The following is an 18848-nucleotide window of genomic DNA, read 5'->3' on the forward strand; positions in this document are numbered from 1 at the left end:
CGCGGAAGAGGGTACTAATCTTGTCGCTATTTTCTTCCATTTTTTCAGCCCAGGCAGCGTGAGGCAGCGTCAACACCGTCTGGAAGACGCCGCATTCTGAATTAAAGGACTCCAAAATAAAGTGCTCTTGATCCCACGGATCGCTGAGACTCCGGAGACTGGCTCGGAAAAACCAGCGGCCTGAGGTGGTGGTTTTTGACTGCCACACGGCGCTATAACGAGGCTTTCCCCCGCCGACCCTCTCTGAATTGCGCGGGGAAAACCCTGGTCTAGGCCGCTTAGGAGGAGAGGCCGCTGTATGCTCATATTCACCCGAGGAGCCTAGCTCAACCTCTCCACGCCACTGTGGGACCACTATCTTCAGCACTCCCCAGTCGCTGGAGGTCAGGGATGCTACATTCGGTAAAGTTCTGAAAGTTTCACTCCCATCCACCTGGTACATACAGAGTTCTCCCGTCTCATACTTGAACACGTACCCCCACCGGCCGCTCACTCCGTAGGGATCCAGAGACCATTCGTCGCGCAGAGACACGGACGCCGGCATCTGGACCCTCTGGTAATGCACGACTCTCTTCACCGGAGCTCCGGGTATCGAACGCGTCGATTCATAGATGGTTACAGCAGTCTCACTGATCACCGGAGGAGTACTCTCGACCCTGATGCACCTCGGTAACTCAGCGCTGCTCGGGTCAGGAACCGCTTCGCCTCCGTTTACACTCTCGGTTTCTCGTCTTTTCTCCATTTTTTTTCGCTCCGTACTTTGTTACTGTAAAGAAACAGCTTCTCTTCTTATTTTGACTGTTTTCCCCAGACATGCCCTGACATGCCCTCGTCGGACCGACCCTCCTCATTGGTTCTAAAACCGCGGAAGAGGCGGGGATCCTGGCAGTGACGCGGCTTCCGGCTGATGGCGACATTTCCGGCTACTGGCAGTGACGCGGCTTCCGGCTGATGGCGACATTTCCGGCTACTGGCAGTGACGCGGCTTCCGGCTGATGGCGACATTTCCGCCAGTGACGACATTTCCGGTGATGACGACATTTCCGGCTGATGACGCAGTTTCCGGCTAAGGAGGGACTTCCGGCTGATGACGACATTTCCGGTTAAGGAGGGACTTCCGGTCTCTAGCAGGGGGCGGGACTTCCGGTTAGGGAGGGACTTCCGGTCTCTAGCAGGGGGCGGGACTTCCGGTTAGGGAGGGACTTCCGGTGATGACGTGGCAGCTTCTGATTGGCTGACACCACCTGTCAAATCAGTTTGACGAAAGGTGGCCCATATATTCTCTTACAAACAGCTTTAATATCTAACACGTGGTGTGGAAGGTGATGGTGGATTGTGTACAAACGTCTCACATTTCACATCATCTCTGGTTTTATTGTGGACCGGTGGTGTCTCTGTTTCCTGTTTTGTTAGATTTTGTACATCTGGGTCAGAGTTGCCTGGAGGAAGGAACATTTTCCCGTCACGTTTGGTTTTCATAAATCCTAAAAGTTGATTATATTTGGCGCACAGCGGTTTTTGTTCCGGCCCCAGGTGCTGGTCTTGGTTTGATCCGAGCACTTTGTCCTGATCTCTGCTGCATCCTTCCTTCAAATCAAATCAAACTTTATTATAAAGCCCTTTTCATGCTGAAGGCAGCACCTTTAAACACATTCATGCATAATAAAAGTAAAAGAAGCCTTTACTGCCTCCCTGTGCTACAGGAACGTGATACTCTCCAGACCACCATGAAGCCAGGCTCATCCGGAGCGGTCGAGGCCTTAAGACCGGCATCCCTGATGATGAATCCAGACTCGGGGCTTCTCCGTCCTGGACCTGCTGGTAACTAAAGACGAAGCTTCATCCTTTCTTAGATTTCTTTAAAGCCTTCCACGCGGCTCAACATGACTTCATGTTTAAATATTTTGGTTTGGGCCCAAATTTCTAAATCTAATCTGAACTCTGCACAAAGACACGAGCGTCCCGTCTCTTTCCCTTTCATCCGGATTTTCAGGCCGTAGAATAAGTTTAGACTTTGGAAACAGAATATTTCAGGCAAACAGCTGACGATGCGGCCTGTTCCTGACGGACAGCCGTCAATCAAGGAATCCTTCAGACTTTTACTCCAAGGCCTGAAGCTTAAAATGGGAATTATTACATGATTCCCAACATTCCCGTTAAATCCGCAGCTTTACATCACTAACGACACGAAGTTACTGGAGGAAGACAACGTCTGGAGTCATTTGAACTATGAGGTCACAGCGAGATTTTCTCACAAAGATGGAATTTCCAGCACATTCCCATCCCTTCCCGAGACTCACAGTTAAAGCTATAAACCAGGATCATTTTCTCTGTGTCTGGAAAACCAGATGCCAGTAAAGGAAGGACGGAGGAACAGGAACAGTTCATGTGCTGGGATGGTACGATGAAAACTCAGATCTTTCCTGAAGAATGAAAACAGCTTTTGGGTCATATCCCAAACTTTTTATGGAATTAGGAGGAATTCATTTCCTCTTAAATGTGATTCTGACCTTAAGAAAAAGCCTTTTCAAGTCTTAATTTTCCAGGAGTGGCTGGATCAGGTGTACGGTCCGGGATGCAGGTCCTTGATGACCCTGGAAAGACTTGGCCTGGTTCCTTGAGCTCCAGGTTTGGGTTAAATGACAGGAAACAGCAGCTCGAGAGCGGTTCTACCATTTAATTTACACATGAACAGTGTTGCTGTGCAGCTTCTCATCGACGGATAATCTGTCACCAACCCAAACCTGCCCAGCACCTCCTCACGGCTCCTTATCAGCACCAAGAAACGGGACCAAAGAAAACCTGGACCACCGAAGGTATAAAACATTCCCGTTGCTCCAAAAGTAAAGGAGGTTGCTTCAGAAGGATTCGTGACCTCCAGGATGCTTGAGGCTGGGTTTGGAGAGAACTGCTGGACCTGCTGATCGCTGGGTTTGATTGTGTAGGGGAGACCGGGGATGGTTGTAACACTTTTTGCTGCAACACCTGTAACTCATTGAATTTTTGAGCTACAGTTCTCAAACTTTTACATGAAAAACCCACATTTCTTCACTAAAAATGCACCAATTCAAAAATCTGCAAGAACATCACAGACATCGTATGTTAATGTCAAACACATGGTCGTCCTTTGTTACAACCTACCCCACTACCGGGGAGGGTTTAACAACTGGACAAAAGAAGCCTAAACAGATGCCACAACATATAATATGCCTCAAAAATGGATTTATTTAAAAGAAAAGAAAAGATCCCAAACAAAATCTTTTCTCTTTAACTGACTACAGCTCAAACGTTCAATGTTCAATGTTTAACTTGAATTAATGTGAATTTGTGTGTGAATAAGCCTACTTGAACAAACTTTCATAACAGGACTATGGCTGCTTCATGATAACTCTGCACGTGTGTAAAAAGATTCAGGTGTGATATTGAGCTTACACACTTTTTGCATATAAAAAAACAAAGAAAAAAAACAGGGCTAGTTTGTACATATTTTGTTTGCATATGTTCTTAATCTGAATCACAATATTGACAAATGAAAGTTGGGAACCCTGGAGTACGAGCTTGGTGGCCCCATAGACTACATTAGGTACATTTTACCCAAACTTCCTTTGGCCTGGAGCTGCAAGACGGCTCCATGTAGATAATACAAATATTCCCTCAAATATTCTCAGATTCTTCAGCATTGCCTTTCAGTGTTTTTCATGTGTTTTTATTTATGCTTTTTAAAAAAAAAAAAGCTGGCACACATCTCTCTTTCTTTTTTCCATTGCCTAGACATGCTTTAAAAATAATAAAATAAAAAAACAACTTCATTTTATGAATGGGGATGGTTGTAACACTGTTAACATAAATGTTATAACCCACCCTGTCAGCCAGTGTTTAGGTAGCTGTGTTAGCATAGTGGTCACATTCTGCCTAAAAGACAACTTTTTCATTTACTGTAAGTCATATGGTTTTATTTTAAGTTACATAAGTACTAAACTAAATTAAGTGTTGGTAAAAAAAATTACTTTCTTATCCCAAAATCAGTTTTTAGTCAATAAAATCAGCATGCATGTGTTTTCAGCCTTGTTCACTGGCATGTGAGATGGAGAAGGAACACTGGGATGATCGTCTGACTCCTGTCTCATTCTTGATTGGTGAAAACAGTGGCATTCCAACTCTCCATGTTACAACCATCCCCGGTCTCCCCATTTTCTGGGAGGACTTCTGTTTCTGGTGCTCTTCTAAACTCGCATCTCTGCCTAATCTGGATAAAAACTGTTTTATCTAGCGCAGCACAATTTTCAGTGTTTTATTATTGCTTGGGAAATTTTTCATCCACCAAACTAAATATATGAAGACCAAACCAAATTGAATGTTTTCCACAATGAACGATGTTTTTTTTCTTCGAATCACTTCATTTATGAAGAAGAAAAATGGCATAAATTACATCATTTTTTACATGATTGTCCTCTTGTTTTAAAAGACTTTATTATCATTTTAGTCTCTGTAGTTTTATCTTCATTATGTGTATGTTTAATATCTGTAACCTGCTGTAAGGTGTGAAGTTCGACCCGTGGACCGGAAGTGTTTGCTGGTGAACTTCCGGTCCGGGCTCTGTAAAGTGGGTGAAAGGTGGTGAAGACGACCTGCTGCAGCTGTGACCCAGTCCGCTCCTGTCGACCCGCACCTCAGACCACCATGCTGCAGAACACCGGGTGAGTTCGATTCCCCCGGACCGGTACCGGTGCGAGACTAGAACTCCATCGGCCTTTAGTCCGGTTGGTTTGGACTCTGAAGGATTCATTCGGGACTTTACTGCAGCCGACCTGAGAAGCGACGTGTTTTGCTGCAGGAAAAATCTGAGTTTCTGTCCCGCATCCATTGCCGCGTGACCCCTGAGCAAGGCAGCTTAAAAACGACAGAAGTTTGACTGAACTTGGTCATGGCAGCTCCTCAGCTGGCTCCACTTCCGGTGTGGTCCCAGCGCTCCGATTAGAAAAGTGTTTAAAAGTATTTACCCATCAGCTTTGTTAAATAGTTTTGATTAAAAATCTTTTCGCTTAGATCCCATGTTCTCAAACTGTGGTACGTGTACCACCAGTGGTACTTAGAGGAAAGTCATAAATATTTTTTAATAAAATTATTAAACATTAAGGGTCGCAGGTAAGCTGGAGCCTATCCCAGCATTACCGGTGAGAGGCAGGTACACCTGGACAGGTTACCTGTCCATCGCAGGGCCAACACATAGGGGACAAACAGCCACAACGGTGGGAGGAAGCTGTAGAACCTGGAGAGAACCCAGGCCTACACGGGGAGAACATGCAGACTCCACACAGAAAGGCCGCAAAGTTCGAACCTCCCCCTCCAGCTGAGATTCAAACCAGCGATCTTCTTGCTGTGAGGCTGTGGTGCAAACCACCACACCACCGTGCAGCCCAGGTCCTTTATGAACTGTCCATAGCTAATAGCTATGTATGTTATAGCTTAATATGGTTGCTACTGTATGTTCAGGTCTTATATTCAGGTTTTTCATGATGGTGGTACTTGGTGAGCTCCATATTTTCTCATGTGGCACATACTGTAAAAAGTTTGAGAACCACTGCCTTAGATAACAAGGCGGAAAACTCTTTCAGTATAAAACGAAAGCGTATTCAGCTTTTATTGTGAAAAACGAAGAGGAAGTTTAGTCCTGTTTCTGTGGATAAGAAGGACGAAGAGGAGAGAAATCCTGTTTTATTCTGTCTGATCAATGATATGTTTATTTACACATGCACTGTTTACTTCCGCCTTGTTCTTGACTGAATCTGTTTTCTACCTGTCAGCCTCATCAGCGTTCAGGTCGAATTGTATGAGAATTCAGTATATTTTTGAGATTACTTTATTTGTATAATAAATTAAGAAAAAACAAACAGATTCAGTAAGTATTAAACATTTTCTGATTCTACAAAGCAGGAACAGGTAAAGGTCTTAAAATGGCTTTTACCATCTGTAGGCTAACTCTGTTGTTTCTGCAGGAAGTTAGCTGGCTGCACGCTCTTTATCACCGGAGCGAGCAGAGGTATTGGAAAAGCCATCGCTCTGAAAGCTGCGAGGGATGGAGCCAACATCGTGATCGCAGCCAAGACGGCCGACCCTCACCCAAAACTGCCAGGGACCATCTACACTGCTGCACAGGAAGGTAAGCTAACAGGCTAACTGCTACTATAAACACCAACTCAGGGAGGTAAGCTAACAGGCTAACTGCTTCTATAAAGACCAACTCAGGGAGGTGAGCTAACAGGCTAACTGCTACTATAAACACCAACTCAGGGAGGTAAGCTAACAGGCTAACTGCTACTATAAACACCAACTCAGGGAGGTAAGCTAACAGGCTAACTGGTTCTATAAACACCAACTCAGGAAGGTAAGCTAACAGGCTAACTGCTACTATAGATACCAACTCAGGAAGGTGAGCTAACAGGCTAACTGCTAACATAAACACCAACTCAGGAAGGTAAGCTAACAGGCTAACTGCTACTATAAACACCAACTCGGGAAAGGGGAGCTAACAGGCTAACTACTACTATAAACACCAACTCAGGGAGGTGAGCTAACAGGCTAACTGCTTCTATAAACACCAACTCAGGAAGGTGAGCTAACAGGCTAACTGCTACTATAAACACCAACTCAGGAAGGTGAGCTAACAGGCTAACTGCTACTATAAACACCAACTCAGGAAGGTGAGCTAACAGGCTAACTGCTTCTATAAACACCAACTCAGGAAGGTAAGCTAACAGGCTAACTGCTTCTATAAACACCAACTCAGGGAGGTGAGCTAACAGGCTAACTGCTACTATAAACACCAACTCAGGGAGGTAAGCTAACAGGCTAACTGCTTCTATAAAGACCAACTCAGGGAGGTGAGCTAACAGGCTAACTGCTACTATAAACACCAACACAGGAAGGTGAGCTAACAGGCTAACTGCTTCTATAAACACCAACACAGGAAGGTGAGCTAACAGGCTAACTGCTTCTATAAACACCAACTCAGGAAGGTGAGCTAACAGGCTAACTGCTTCTATAAACACCAACTCAGGAAGGTAAGCTAACAGGCTAACTGCTTCTATAAAGACCAACTCAGGGAGGTGAGCTAACAGGCTAACTGCTACTATAAACACCAACTCAGGGAGGTAAGCTAACAGGCTAACTGCTTCTATAAAGACCAACTCAGGGAGGTGAGCTAACAGGCTAACTGCTACTATAAACACCAACTCAGGGAGGTAAGCTAACAGGCTAACTGCTTCTATACACACCAACTCAGGAAGGTAAGCTAACAGGCTAACTGCTACTATAAACACCAACTCAGGAAGGTAAGCTAACAGGCTAACTGCTTCTATAAACACCAACACAGGAAGGTGAGCTAACAGGCTAACTGCTTCTATAAACACCAACTCAGGAAGGTAAGCTAACAGGCTAACTGCTTCTATAAAGACCAACTCAGGGAGGTGAGCTAACAGGCTAACTGCTACTATAAACACCAACTCAGGGAGGTAAGTTAACAGCCTAACTGCTACTATAGATACCAACTCAGAAAGGTGAGCTAACAGGCAAACTACTACTATAAACACCAACTCAGGGAGGTGAGCTAACAGGCTAACTGCTTCTATAAACACCAACTCAGGAAGGTAAGCTAACAGGCTAACTGCTACTATAGATACCAACTCAGGAAGGTGAGCTAACAGGCTAACTGCTAACATAAACACCAACTCAGGAAGGTAAGCTAACAGGCTAACTGCTACTATAAACACCAACTCAGGAAGGTGAGCTAACAGGCTAACTACTACTATAAACACCAACTCAGGGAGGTGAGCTAACAGGCTAACTGCTTCTATAAACACCAACTCAGGAAGGTAAGCTAACAGGCTAACTGCTACTATAAACACCAACTCAGGAAGGTGAGCTAACAGGCTAACTGCTACTATAAACACCAACTCAGGAAGGTGAGCTAACAGGCTAACTGCTACTATAAACACCAACTCAGGAAGGTGAGCTAACAGGCTAACTGCTTCTATAAACACCAACACAGGAAGGTGAGCTAACAGGCTAACTGCTTCTATAAACACCAACTCAGGAAGGTAAGCTAACAGGCTAACTGCTTCTATAAAGGCCAACTCAGGGAGGTGAGCTAACAGGCTAACTGCTACTATAAACACCAACTCAGGGAGGTAAGCTAACAGGCTAACTGCTTCTATAAACACCAACTCAGGAAGGTAAGCTAACAGGCTAACTGCTACTATAAACACCAACTCAGGAAGGTAAGCTAACAGGCTAACTGCTTCTATAAAGACCAACACAGGGAGGTGAGCTAACAGGCTAACTGCTACTATAAACACCAACTCAGGGAGGTAAGCTAACAGGCTAACTGCTTCTATAAACACCAACTCAGGAAGGTAAGCTAACAGGCTAACTGCTTCTATAAAGACCAACTCAGGAAGGTGAGCTAACAGCCTAACTGCTACTATAAAGACCAACACAGGAAGGTGAGCTAACAGGCTAACTGCTTCTATAAACACCAACACAGGAAGGTGAGCTAACAGGCTAACTGCTTCTATAAACACCAACTCAGGAAGGTGAGCTAACAAGCTAACTGCTACTATAAACACCAACTCAGGAAGGTAAGCTAACAGGCTAACTGCTACTATAAACACCAACTCAGGAAGGTGAGCTAACAGGCTAACTGCTACTATAAACACCAACTCAGGAACGTGAGCTAACAGGCTAACTGCTTCTATAAACACCAACTCAGGAAGGTCAGCTAACAGGCTAACTGCTACTATAAACACCAACTCAGGAAGGTGAGCTAACAGGCTAACTACTACTATAAACACCAACTCAGGGAGGTGAGCTAACAGGCTAACTGCTTCTATAAACACCAACTCAGGAAGGTAAGCTAACAGGCTAACTGCTACTATAAACAACAACTCAGGAAGGTGAGCTAATAGGCTAACTGCTACTATAAACACCAACTCAGGAAGGTGAGCTAACAGGCTAACTGCTACTATAAACACCAACTCAGGAAGGTGAGCTAACAGGCTAACTGCTTCTATAAACACCAACACAGGAAGGTGAGCTAACAGGCTAACTGCTTCTATAAACACCAACTCAGGAAGGTAAGCTAACAGGCTAACTGCTTCTATAAACACCAACTCAGGGAGGTGAGCTAACAGCCTAACTGCTACTATAAAGACCAACTCAGGGAGGTAAGCTAACAGGCTAACTGCTTCTATAAACACCAACTCAGGAAGGTAAGCTAACAGGCTAACTGCTACTATAAACACCAACTCAGGAAGGTAAGCTAACAGGCTAACTGCTACTATAAATACCAACTCAGGAAGGTGAGCTAACAGGCTAACTGCTACTATAAACACCAACACAGGAAGGTGAGCTAACAGGCTAACTGCTTCTATAAACACCAACACAGGAAGGTGAGCTAACAGGCTAACTGCTTCTATAAACACCAACTCAGGAAGGTGAGCTAACAGGCTAACTGCTACTATAAACACCAACTCAGGAAGGTAAGCTAACAGGCTAACTGCTACTATAAACACCAACTCAGGAAGGTGAGCTAACAGGCTAACTGCTACTATAAACACCAACTCAGGAAGGTAAGCTAACAGGCTAACTGCTACTATAAATACCAACTCAGGAAGGTGAGCTAACAGGCTAACTGCTACTATAAACACCAACACAGGAAGGTGAGCTAACAGGCTAACTGCTTCTATAAACACCAACACAGGAAGGTGAGCTAACAGGCTAACTGCTTCTATAAACACCAACTCAGGAAGGTGAGCTAACAGGCTAACTGCTACTATAAACACCAACTCAGGAAGGTGAGCTAACAGGCTAACTGCTACTATAAACACCAACTCAGGAAGGTGAGCTAACAGGCTAACTGCTTCTATAAACACCAACTCAGGAAGGTGAGCTAACAGGCTAACTGCTACTATAAACACCAACTCAGGAAGGTGAGCTAACAGGCTAACTGCTACTATAAATACCAACTGAGGAAGGTGAGCTAACAGGCTAACTGCTACTATAAACACCAACTCAGGAAGGTGAGCTAACAGGCTAACTGCTTCTATAAAGACCAACTCAGGGAGGTAAGCTAACAGGCTAACTGCTTCTATAAACACCAACTCAGGAAGGTAAGCTAACAGGCTAACTGCTACTATAAACACCAACTCAGGGAGGTAAGCTAACAGGCTAACTGCTTCTATAAACACCAACTCAGGGAGGTAAGCTAACAGGCTAACTGGTTCTATAAACACCAACTCAGGAAGGTAAGCTAACAGGCTAACTGCTACTATAGATACCAACTCAGGAAGGTGAGCTAACAGGCTAACTGCTAACATAAACACCAACTCAGGAAGGTAAGCTAACAGGCTAACTGCTACTATAAACACCAACTCGGGAAAGGGGAGCTAACAGGCTAACTACTACTATAAACACCAACTCAGGGAGGTGAGCTAACAGGCTAACTGCTTCTATAAACACCAACTCAGGAAGGTAAGCTAACAGGCTAACTGCTACTATAAACACCAACTCAGGAAGGTGAGCTAACAGGCTAACTGCTACTATAAACACCAACTCAGGAAGGTAAGCTAACAGGCTAACTGCTTCTATAAACACCAACACAGGAAGGTGAGCTAAATGCTTACTGGTAACTTTGAAAGAAATTTTGCTGCATATGGTAATCACACATATATACTCATATAATAATCAAACGAATGTTCAGTTTTCTTTATTCATTTATCATTCTTAATCTATTTACTATTACATTTTCATAGTGTGTGTTCTGATTTTCCAGAATATTGAAGTTACGGTTTTTCTGCAGGTTTATTGTGCATGCTTGTGTGGGGTCAGAGTGACCACATCTTGGATATGGGAAAGTTGAGACTGGTTGATGCACCTGCTAGATAGCAATAGCTATTTAGAATACCAGCCTGTTTTTTGTCCTTGGGTGCATGGAAGAGAGTGGTGCCATTCAGTCTCTCTTTTCTCTGACTTTTACCAGTTTTAAGACTGACCTTCATCTGGGGACCATCTGAGTAAAACTGTTTTTCTCTGATGAATCGAGGAGAGTCCTCTCTTGACTCTTTGTGAGTCAGAAGAAAGCTCTCAACTTGCAAGTAATTCTGTATTCAATACTTCTCCTGTAAATAAACCTTATATAGTTTTACTCGTTCCAGACTCTTGGTAATTTTTCTACAGCATAACATAAACATCAATCCAGCAAGGTGAGCTAACACTCCAACTACTAACAAACAAAAACTCAGAATGTGAGCTAACAAGCTAATAGTGCGTTCTAGTTGTACCAACCCAGAAAAATTGGATGTCTAAACAGCTGATTTGTGAACTTCAACAATGAAGCCATATATTCTAGAAAATCACAAACTCACTGATGTAAAATCGTCACCATGACAACAGCAGGCATTTCTGGTGATAATGATTAATAAATCCACACAGTTTGTGTGTACCAGTTCAGGGTCTGAACACTTCGAAGTGCGGATATATCGGCTTCATATGTTATTGTGGTGCCAAGCATGGTCCCAATTTGAGGGCGTCTCCAGATCCACCGTATAAATCCACACTTCGTTTGGCCTCAAACGAAGGCTGCTGGTGATGCTTCCTTTGCGGCCTCTTTTCTCCAAGAATTCATTGTGAACCACACGGTGGCATATGAGCAACCAACCTCAGAAGAGTAGTTTTTAAAAAATTTTTAACCACACTTAAGTAGAAACATGACAAAACGAAGAACATTAAAAACATGTTTGTTAAACGGTGGCATTAAAATTCTGTAATATTTGATATTCGTGGATTTTTAAGGGGTTAATGAAGAATCTACTGCTACCCGCTAAGACAAACAGACATTTGGAAGATGAGCTAGCAGGTTACCCGCTAAGAGAAACAGACATTCAGAAGGTGAGGTAGCAAGCTACCTGCCAGAGAAACAGACATTCGGAAGGTGAGCTAGCAGGCTACCCACTAAGACAAACAGACATTTGGAAGATGAGCTAGCAGGCTACCCGCTAAGAGAAACAGACATTTGGAAGGTGAGCTAGCAGGCTACCCACTAAGACAAACAGACATTTGGAAGATGAGCTAGCAGGCTACCCGCTAAGAGAAACAGACATTTGGAAGGTGAGCTAGCAGGCTACCCACTAAGAGAAACAGACATTCGGAAGGTGAGCTAGCAGGCTACCCACTAAGAGAAACAGACATTCAGAAGGTGAGCTAGCAGGTTACCCGCTAAGAGAAACAGACATTCAGAAGGTGAGGTAGCAAGCTACCTGCCAGGAGAAACAGACATTCGGAAGGTGAGCTAGCAGGCTACCCGCTAAGAGAAACAGACATTCGGAAGGTGAGTTAGCAGGCTACCCGCTAAGAGAAACAAATATTCGGAAGGTGAGCTAGCAGGCTACCCGCTAAGAGAAACAGACATTCGGAAGGTGAGCTAGCAGGCTACCCGCTAAGAGAAACAGACATTCGGAAGGTGAGCTAGCAGGCTACCCGCTAAGAGAAACAGAAATTCGGAAGATGAGCTAGCAGGCTACCCGCTAAGAGAAACAGACATTCGGAAGGTGAGCTAGCAGGCTACCCGCTAAGAGAAACAGACATTTGGAAGGTGAGCTAGCAGGCTACCCGCTAAGAGAAACAGACATTCGGAAGGTGAGCTAGCAGGCTACCCGCTAAGAGAAACAGACATTCGGAAGGTGAGCTAGCAGGCTACCCGCTAAGAGAAACAGACATTCGGAAGGTGAGCTAGCAGGCTACCTGCTTGTCTGCGAATCTGACTGTGTAGTATTTGTGTGTGTTGCAGTGGAGGCGGCAGGTGGGAAGGCGTTGCCTTGTGTTGTGGACATTCGGGATGAGCAGCAGATCGGTGCAGCTGTTCAGAAAGCCGTTGACACGTTCGGAGGTAAAACTCCTTTTCTTCTGTTTCTACAGGCTGAGGTCATGTGACTTCAAAGTTCCTGGATTCACCTGTTTATGGGAAACTGATCCTGATGCCTTCTCCTCGAGGTGACATCATCACAGTTCTTGTGTGTGATTGGCAGGTATCGACATCCTGGTGAACAACGCCAGCGCCATCAGCCTGACGGGAACCCTGGAGACGCCCATGAAGAAAGTGGATCTGATGCTGGGAATCAACCTGAGAGGAACCTACCTGACGTAGGCATGCTGCAGACCCAAGACATAACTGGTTAACTAGCTGCGGTTAACGGGTCACCGATGCCGTGGTTAACAAGGGTTTGTTGCTCTCAGGTCGAAGCTGGTCATCCCTCACCTGCTGAAGAGCCGCAGTCCTCACATCCTGAACCTGTCGCCTCCACTCAACCTCAACCCCGTCTGGTTCAAGAACCACACAGGTAACCGTAGCAACCGGCCCATCAGCTGCGTCCGCCACCTTACCTAACGATGTGTCTTTGTTGCCGTCAGCGTACACGATGGCCAAATATGGCATGTCCATGTGCGTCCTGGGAATGGCCGAAGAGTTCAGAGGTCAGATCGCCGTCAATGCCCTCTGGCCTAAAACAGGTGGGTGGCTAGCAGTTAGCATGCTAACACACGCCCCTCCCCTTCCACTATTTAATTTTGTTTCAGTAAAAAATCACATTCTGTACTAAACTTCTCAGTGATGTCGATAAAATGAGATTGTAAACATGAACTGTGGTGCCAACAAGCTCAGCACTGGTATCTGTTTCTGTAACTCTAACATTTATCAAACATAAAAACATCAAGCTTTTGCTAAAAAAGGACAGACAGACTTTCTTCTATGGGATGGAGATATTTGAGGAAAATTATGTAAAATAAAAAAACCCATAGTGTCCGTCTAATGAGAAGTGAAATAGATGAAATATTCCCGGTACTTTTAGTGTCATACTTCTGTGTAATATTCTATGAAAAAGCTGCAAAATTGCTAAAAATCTGCATTTGTTATGTCTATATTTAAAAACATGAGTTGGCTCTTTAGCATGTTTAGCCGTGTATTAGGAGCCGTTGTGGAAGGTCCAGAGAGCCACTTAACGAATGAATTAACTCTTGTTCATCGAGTATTTCATGTTTTCTGTTCGTGTGCGGCTGCTTTGGTCATTTCCTCCCACCGTTCATTAGAAGAAGTAGCATTTAGTGTTTAGATAACATCTGATCCCGTTTTTATCCACCTTCAACCCGGTATTCTGCCAGATTTAGTAAAGAATGGGTGTCGTCCTGTATTCTGATGGGTTATTTTCCAGGTTCTCTCTCCGAGACTAGAAGTGGGTTTCTGAATGACGTTTCAGTTTTTTTTTGTGATATAATGGCTTCAATGAAAAAAGTTCTCGAAGTTCTGGTTCTGTAGGAGCCCATCACAGAGTCTGATCTTCTTTTCAATGGTACCAGTCCACTTAGGTAGACCGAGACCACCATCTCCTCTCCTCTGTTGGCCTGGTCGCTGAGGTAAAACAGGAATGCTGCATTAATGTGTCCCGTGTTGGCCTGAACACGTTCCTGTGGTTCTGAAACGGTGCAGATCTTGGTTCTGCTGCAGGATGGACCCGTTGCCTCCGCTGTAAACTGGTCTCTGGTTCGGCTGAGATGCTTGTCTCTCTTCATGATCCTCCCTTTAATGAAGCTCTGCCTTTGTTAAAGTTCTAGTGGGATTTTTATTATTAAGTAAAGAAGTGTTTTGGTCCAGCAGCCTTTCCTCTGACACCCTTACTGCTGTGAGGAAACAGAAAGGCATGTGTATAAGAATCTGAGGCAATAATCAACCCTAAGTGACTGATAATAATGATAAAGACTGATGATAAAATTGATTATAGTACGTCTGGGTCGGCGGCCGGCCTTTCAGCAGCCCATCATTCTGACGCTTTCGTGTTGGAGGAAGAAAATGGCCGTCCTGTATCTGTATCTGGAGAACGACCCTCGTTCTCCTCCCCTGTGATCCGGCCTTTTCCTGATCTTAGCACAGCCTCCTCTGAATCTCAAGAAGCCAACGAGGACGTGTCGTGGTGTGTTTGCATGTCGCAGCGTGTCGCCGTGTCGCAGCGTCGCGGCGTGTTGCAGCGTGTCGCCGTGTCGCAGCGTCGCGGCGTGTCGCAGCGTGCCGGCGTGTCGCAGCGTGTCGCAGCGTCGCGGCGTGTCGCAGCGTGCCGGCGTGTTGCAGCGTGTCGGCGTGTCGCAGCGTCGCGGCGTGTTGCAGCGTGTCGGCGTGTCGCAGCGTGCCGGCGTGTTGCAGCGTGTCGGCGTGTTGCAGCGTCGCGGCGTGTTGCAGCGTGTCGGCGTGTCGCAGCGTGCCGGCGTGTCGCGGCGTGTCGCAGCATGTCGGTGTGTCGCGGCGTGTCGCAGCGTCGCGGCATGTCAGTGTGTCGCGGCGTGTTGCAGCGTGTTGCAACGTGTCGGCATGTCGCGGCGTGTTGCGGCGTGTCGCAGCGTGTCGCAGCGAGTCAGCGTGTCGGCATGTCGCGGCGTGTCGCAGCGTGTCGGCATGTCGGCGTGTCAGCGTGTCGCAGCGTGTCGGCATGTCGCGGCGTGTCGCAGCGTGTCAGCGTGTCGGCATGTCGCAGCGTGTCGGCGTGTCGCAGCATGTCGGCATGTCAGCGTGTTGGCATGTCGCGGCGTGTCGGCATGTCGCGGCGTGTCAGCGTGTCGGCATGTCGCAGCGTGTCAGCGTGTCGGCATGTCGCAGCATGTCGGCGTGTCGCGCCGTGCCGCCTTGCCGGCCAGGTCTGTCAGTTCGTTCTGTTTCTGGATCTTCATTCGGTTGGATATCCAGCACTTCAAATAGAAGCTTCTGATTTCAGAACATCATTTCTCTCCACTCTCATTATTCTAATATTCGTACGGCGGCATCTTCCGCTCCCGGAGCTGGTAACTGCCTTCATCTTGGTCTCCGTTATCCTCGGCTTTATTTCACTAACACCGATATTCTAGCTTTGGCTTCAGACGTTCGACAGCCTAGACTGTCGTTCGCAGTCATGCTCGTATCTGAAGCAATCCCTTGAAGAATAGTTTTGGCCACAGACTGTATATGAAAGATGGGCGGAGCCTCCGTGACGTCATCCGTAAAGCTCAGAACGTACTGTGGCATGATTTTCTGCACCGATTTAGTCTTCATTTGTATGTTTAGTAAGTTAGAAACTCATTTAGGCCACTTGATTACATTTAGGTGGTATTTTTCTGGGTGGGGGAGTTGGAGAAGTTCTCTATGCAGCCATCTTGGTGTCCCGCCCAAAGGTTCTGTGATGGTCTGACTTCCCACCACGACCAGAGTTTCTCACCGCAACCAGTTCTTTTTACCCGAACCAAATGCTAAATAGTCCGTATTTATACAGCGCTTTTCTGTACCTGGAACGATACCCAAAGCGCTTTACATCATACATCACATTCACCCATTCACACACACATTCACACACTGATGGCAGAAGCTGCCATGCAAGCCGCTCAACCACGACCATCAGGAGCAATTAGGGGTTCGGTGTCTTGCCCAAGGACACCTCAACATGAACTCGACTTGGCCGAGGATCGAACTGGCAACCATTAGGTTACAAGATGGCGGCTCTACCTTGCTGAGCCACGCCCCCCAGGAACCAGGCCGTCTTATCTCGACCAGCGATGATAATACATGGTACCGGCCCTCAGACTGATGGAGGTATTAGTTTTTAAACCGGGTTTTACAAGCAGACTTAAATTAAGACCAGATCTGGAAAAGTGGTTGTCAGGTTTTCCTGGTTCAGGATAATCTGAAATGTCTAAAACTAGCCTGGTGTGAGCTGTGAAGTTTGTCCTTCAACCTGATGGTGTTTCAGCCATTGTCCACTGTATTGTTGCCATAGCGATCCAGACAGCGGCCATGGAGATGCTGGGCGGAGACGGGGTGGGTAAACAGTGCCGTACTGCAGACATCTTGGCTGACGCCGCCTACATAATCCTGTCCAAACCCAAGGACTACACCGGCCACTTCCTGGTGGATGAGGAAATCCTCAGAGCACATGGAGTCCAAGAATTTGATCAGTACGCCGTCCAACCAGGTGATCAAGTGCTACCTGAGCTAACCTGTGTACAATTAACATGTGGTACCTACACTGATCTCTGATTGGTCTGCAGGTCACCCCCTGCTGCCAGACTTCTTCTTGGATGAAGCTCCAGAGGCTCTCGTCCAGCAGATGGAGCAGCACGGTAAGAACTTCAAACATCACGGCAGTATGAAACTACAAACATGGCTGCCGACAGCTTGACACTGAATAAACTACAAACATGGCAGCCTATCATCATCATCATCTTCACTAAAAAAACTACAGTTTAAATTACCCTACCCCTGCTGTCCCGTTTTCATGTTCTCCTCTGAAATGACCTGTCGCTTCCTGGTTGCCAGGGGCAACCCCAGCTTTCAAACCCCCATCGGCGGAGACCACGCCCCCCTCTGCTGGACCAATACAAAGCACCTTTGATGTAATCAGAGCAGTTATTAACGAAGATGTGGTGAAGTCCACACAGGGCGTCTACAGATTTGACCTGTCAGGTAATGATGAGCCTCATTATGTCCTTATAAGGACGTCCTTCCTGTAGGCGTGTCTTTAACTTAGACTTCCTTGTGCCCATATAAGGAGAACACAGCGGCGTTTGGTTTCTGGACCTGAAGAGTGGCTCAGGCAGCGCCGGTAAAGGTGAACCATCTGTCAAAGCAGACGTCGTCATGACAATGGACTCCAGCGACTTCAGTAAGATGTTTTCAGGTGAGTGTCACCATGGCAACAATGCCAGATGTAAGTGTGTATGCATTAATATTCCTGTGGTAAAACTGTGGCTTTAAGGTGTGTTTCCATGGTAACGGCTGTTTCCTGCCCAGTTTTCTGTGAAAAATCCACATATAACACCATCACGCCGATGTTTTCTTTTCCCCTTGTGGCTCCGTTACCTCTTTTACTTTAGTCCTGTAAATGTTGTTTGTCGGCTCCAGCACCTCCATCTTGGATGTGCAATAAAATCTGTTTGTTTCAGGGAAGCTGAAGCCCACGCTGGCCTTCATGTCTGGAAAGCTGCGGATCAAAGGCGACATGACGCTCGCCATCAAACTGGAGAAACTGATGAGCCGCATGAACAAGGCCAAGCTGTGATTCTGGAGCTCCGCCCACAGGCTGTCCAGGCCACGCCTCCTCACCGTTTATAGCTGTACATGTTGCCTTAATAATTAAACACGTTTAGAAGTAAAGTCAGGACGTGTTCTGGTCCAGTCAGACCGGTCCGATCCTGTCTATTCTGGTCTGATTCAGTTTGTGTCAGTCAGATCTGTCCAATCCGGGCCGATCCAGTCTGATCTAGTTCGGATCAGGTAGCCCTGAATATAAAATCATGTGATGTTTTTATAACATTTCTGGTTTTCTCAGTTTAGTATTTCTGACAAATTGGGGTGACATTGGTGTCACCATGGTAACAATAAATAAACAATAAATAAACGTGTTTATGGTGTCTGGTGTCGTTCTTGTTAGTAACAGGAAGCCTGGACTCTCATCTTCACCCACTTCCTGTCAGGCGCTTTCCTGAAGATGTGTAAGGGCGGAGCTACATGCGCTTTGGGAACTATACTCAGTCCAGACTGGACAGCGCTGCAGGTGGAGGAGGTGGGGCTACATTCAGAGCAGAGTTTTCTTTTCAAACTCTCCCTGAAGGAAGATCCTCCTGCAGAAACATTCAGATGCCCCACTCTGCAGCTATGCCCTCAAATGCACCACCAACAGAACAGCTGACAAAAGTTTGAGTGTCACATATTTAACACATTAAACCCAGAATAAAACCCCAGGGCAACATCTCCCGTACAGGCAAAACGATGACATGACTGAATCAGT

At 46.0% G+C, this 18848-nt stretch overlaps 1 protein-coding gene across 1 annotated transcript; it reads left to right on the forward strand.

Annotated features, from left to right (window-relative positions):
* The first annotated feature begins 4556 nt into the window (after positions 1-4556).
* On the forward strand, positions 4557-18471 carry hsdl2 (hydroxysteroid dehydrogenase like 2). The gene is made up of 11 exons (XM_041970055.1): positions 4557-4697; positions 5997-6160; positions 12842-12940; positions 13080-13194; positions 13288-13391; positions 13462-13560; positions 16839-17033; positions 17110-17181; positions 17378-17524; positions 17610-17738; positions 18004-18471. Exons 1-11 carry the CDS (start codon positions 4681-4683, stop codon positions 18117-18119), a joined length of 1257 nt encoding a protein of 418 aa, XP_041825989.1. The 5' UTR covers positions 4557-4680; the 3' UTR covers positions 18120-18471.
* The last annotated feature ends 377 nt before the right edge of the window (positions 18472-18848 follow it).

Source organism: Melanotaenia boesemani, chromosome 19, assembly GCF_017639745.1.
Source record: "Melanotaenia boesemani isolate fMelBoe1 chromosome 19, fMelBoe1.pri, whole genome shotgun sequence".
Lineage (NCBI taxonomy): Eukaryota > Metazoa > Chordata > Actinopteri > Atheriniformes > Melanotaeniidae > Melanotaenia > Melanotaenia boesemani.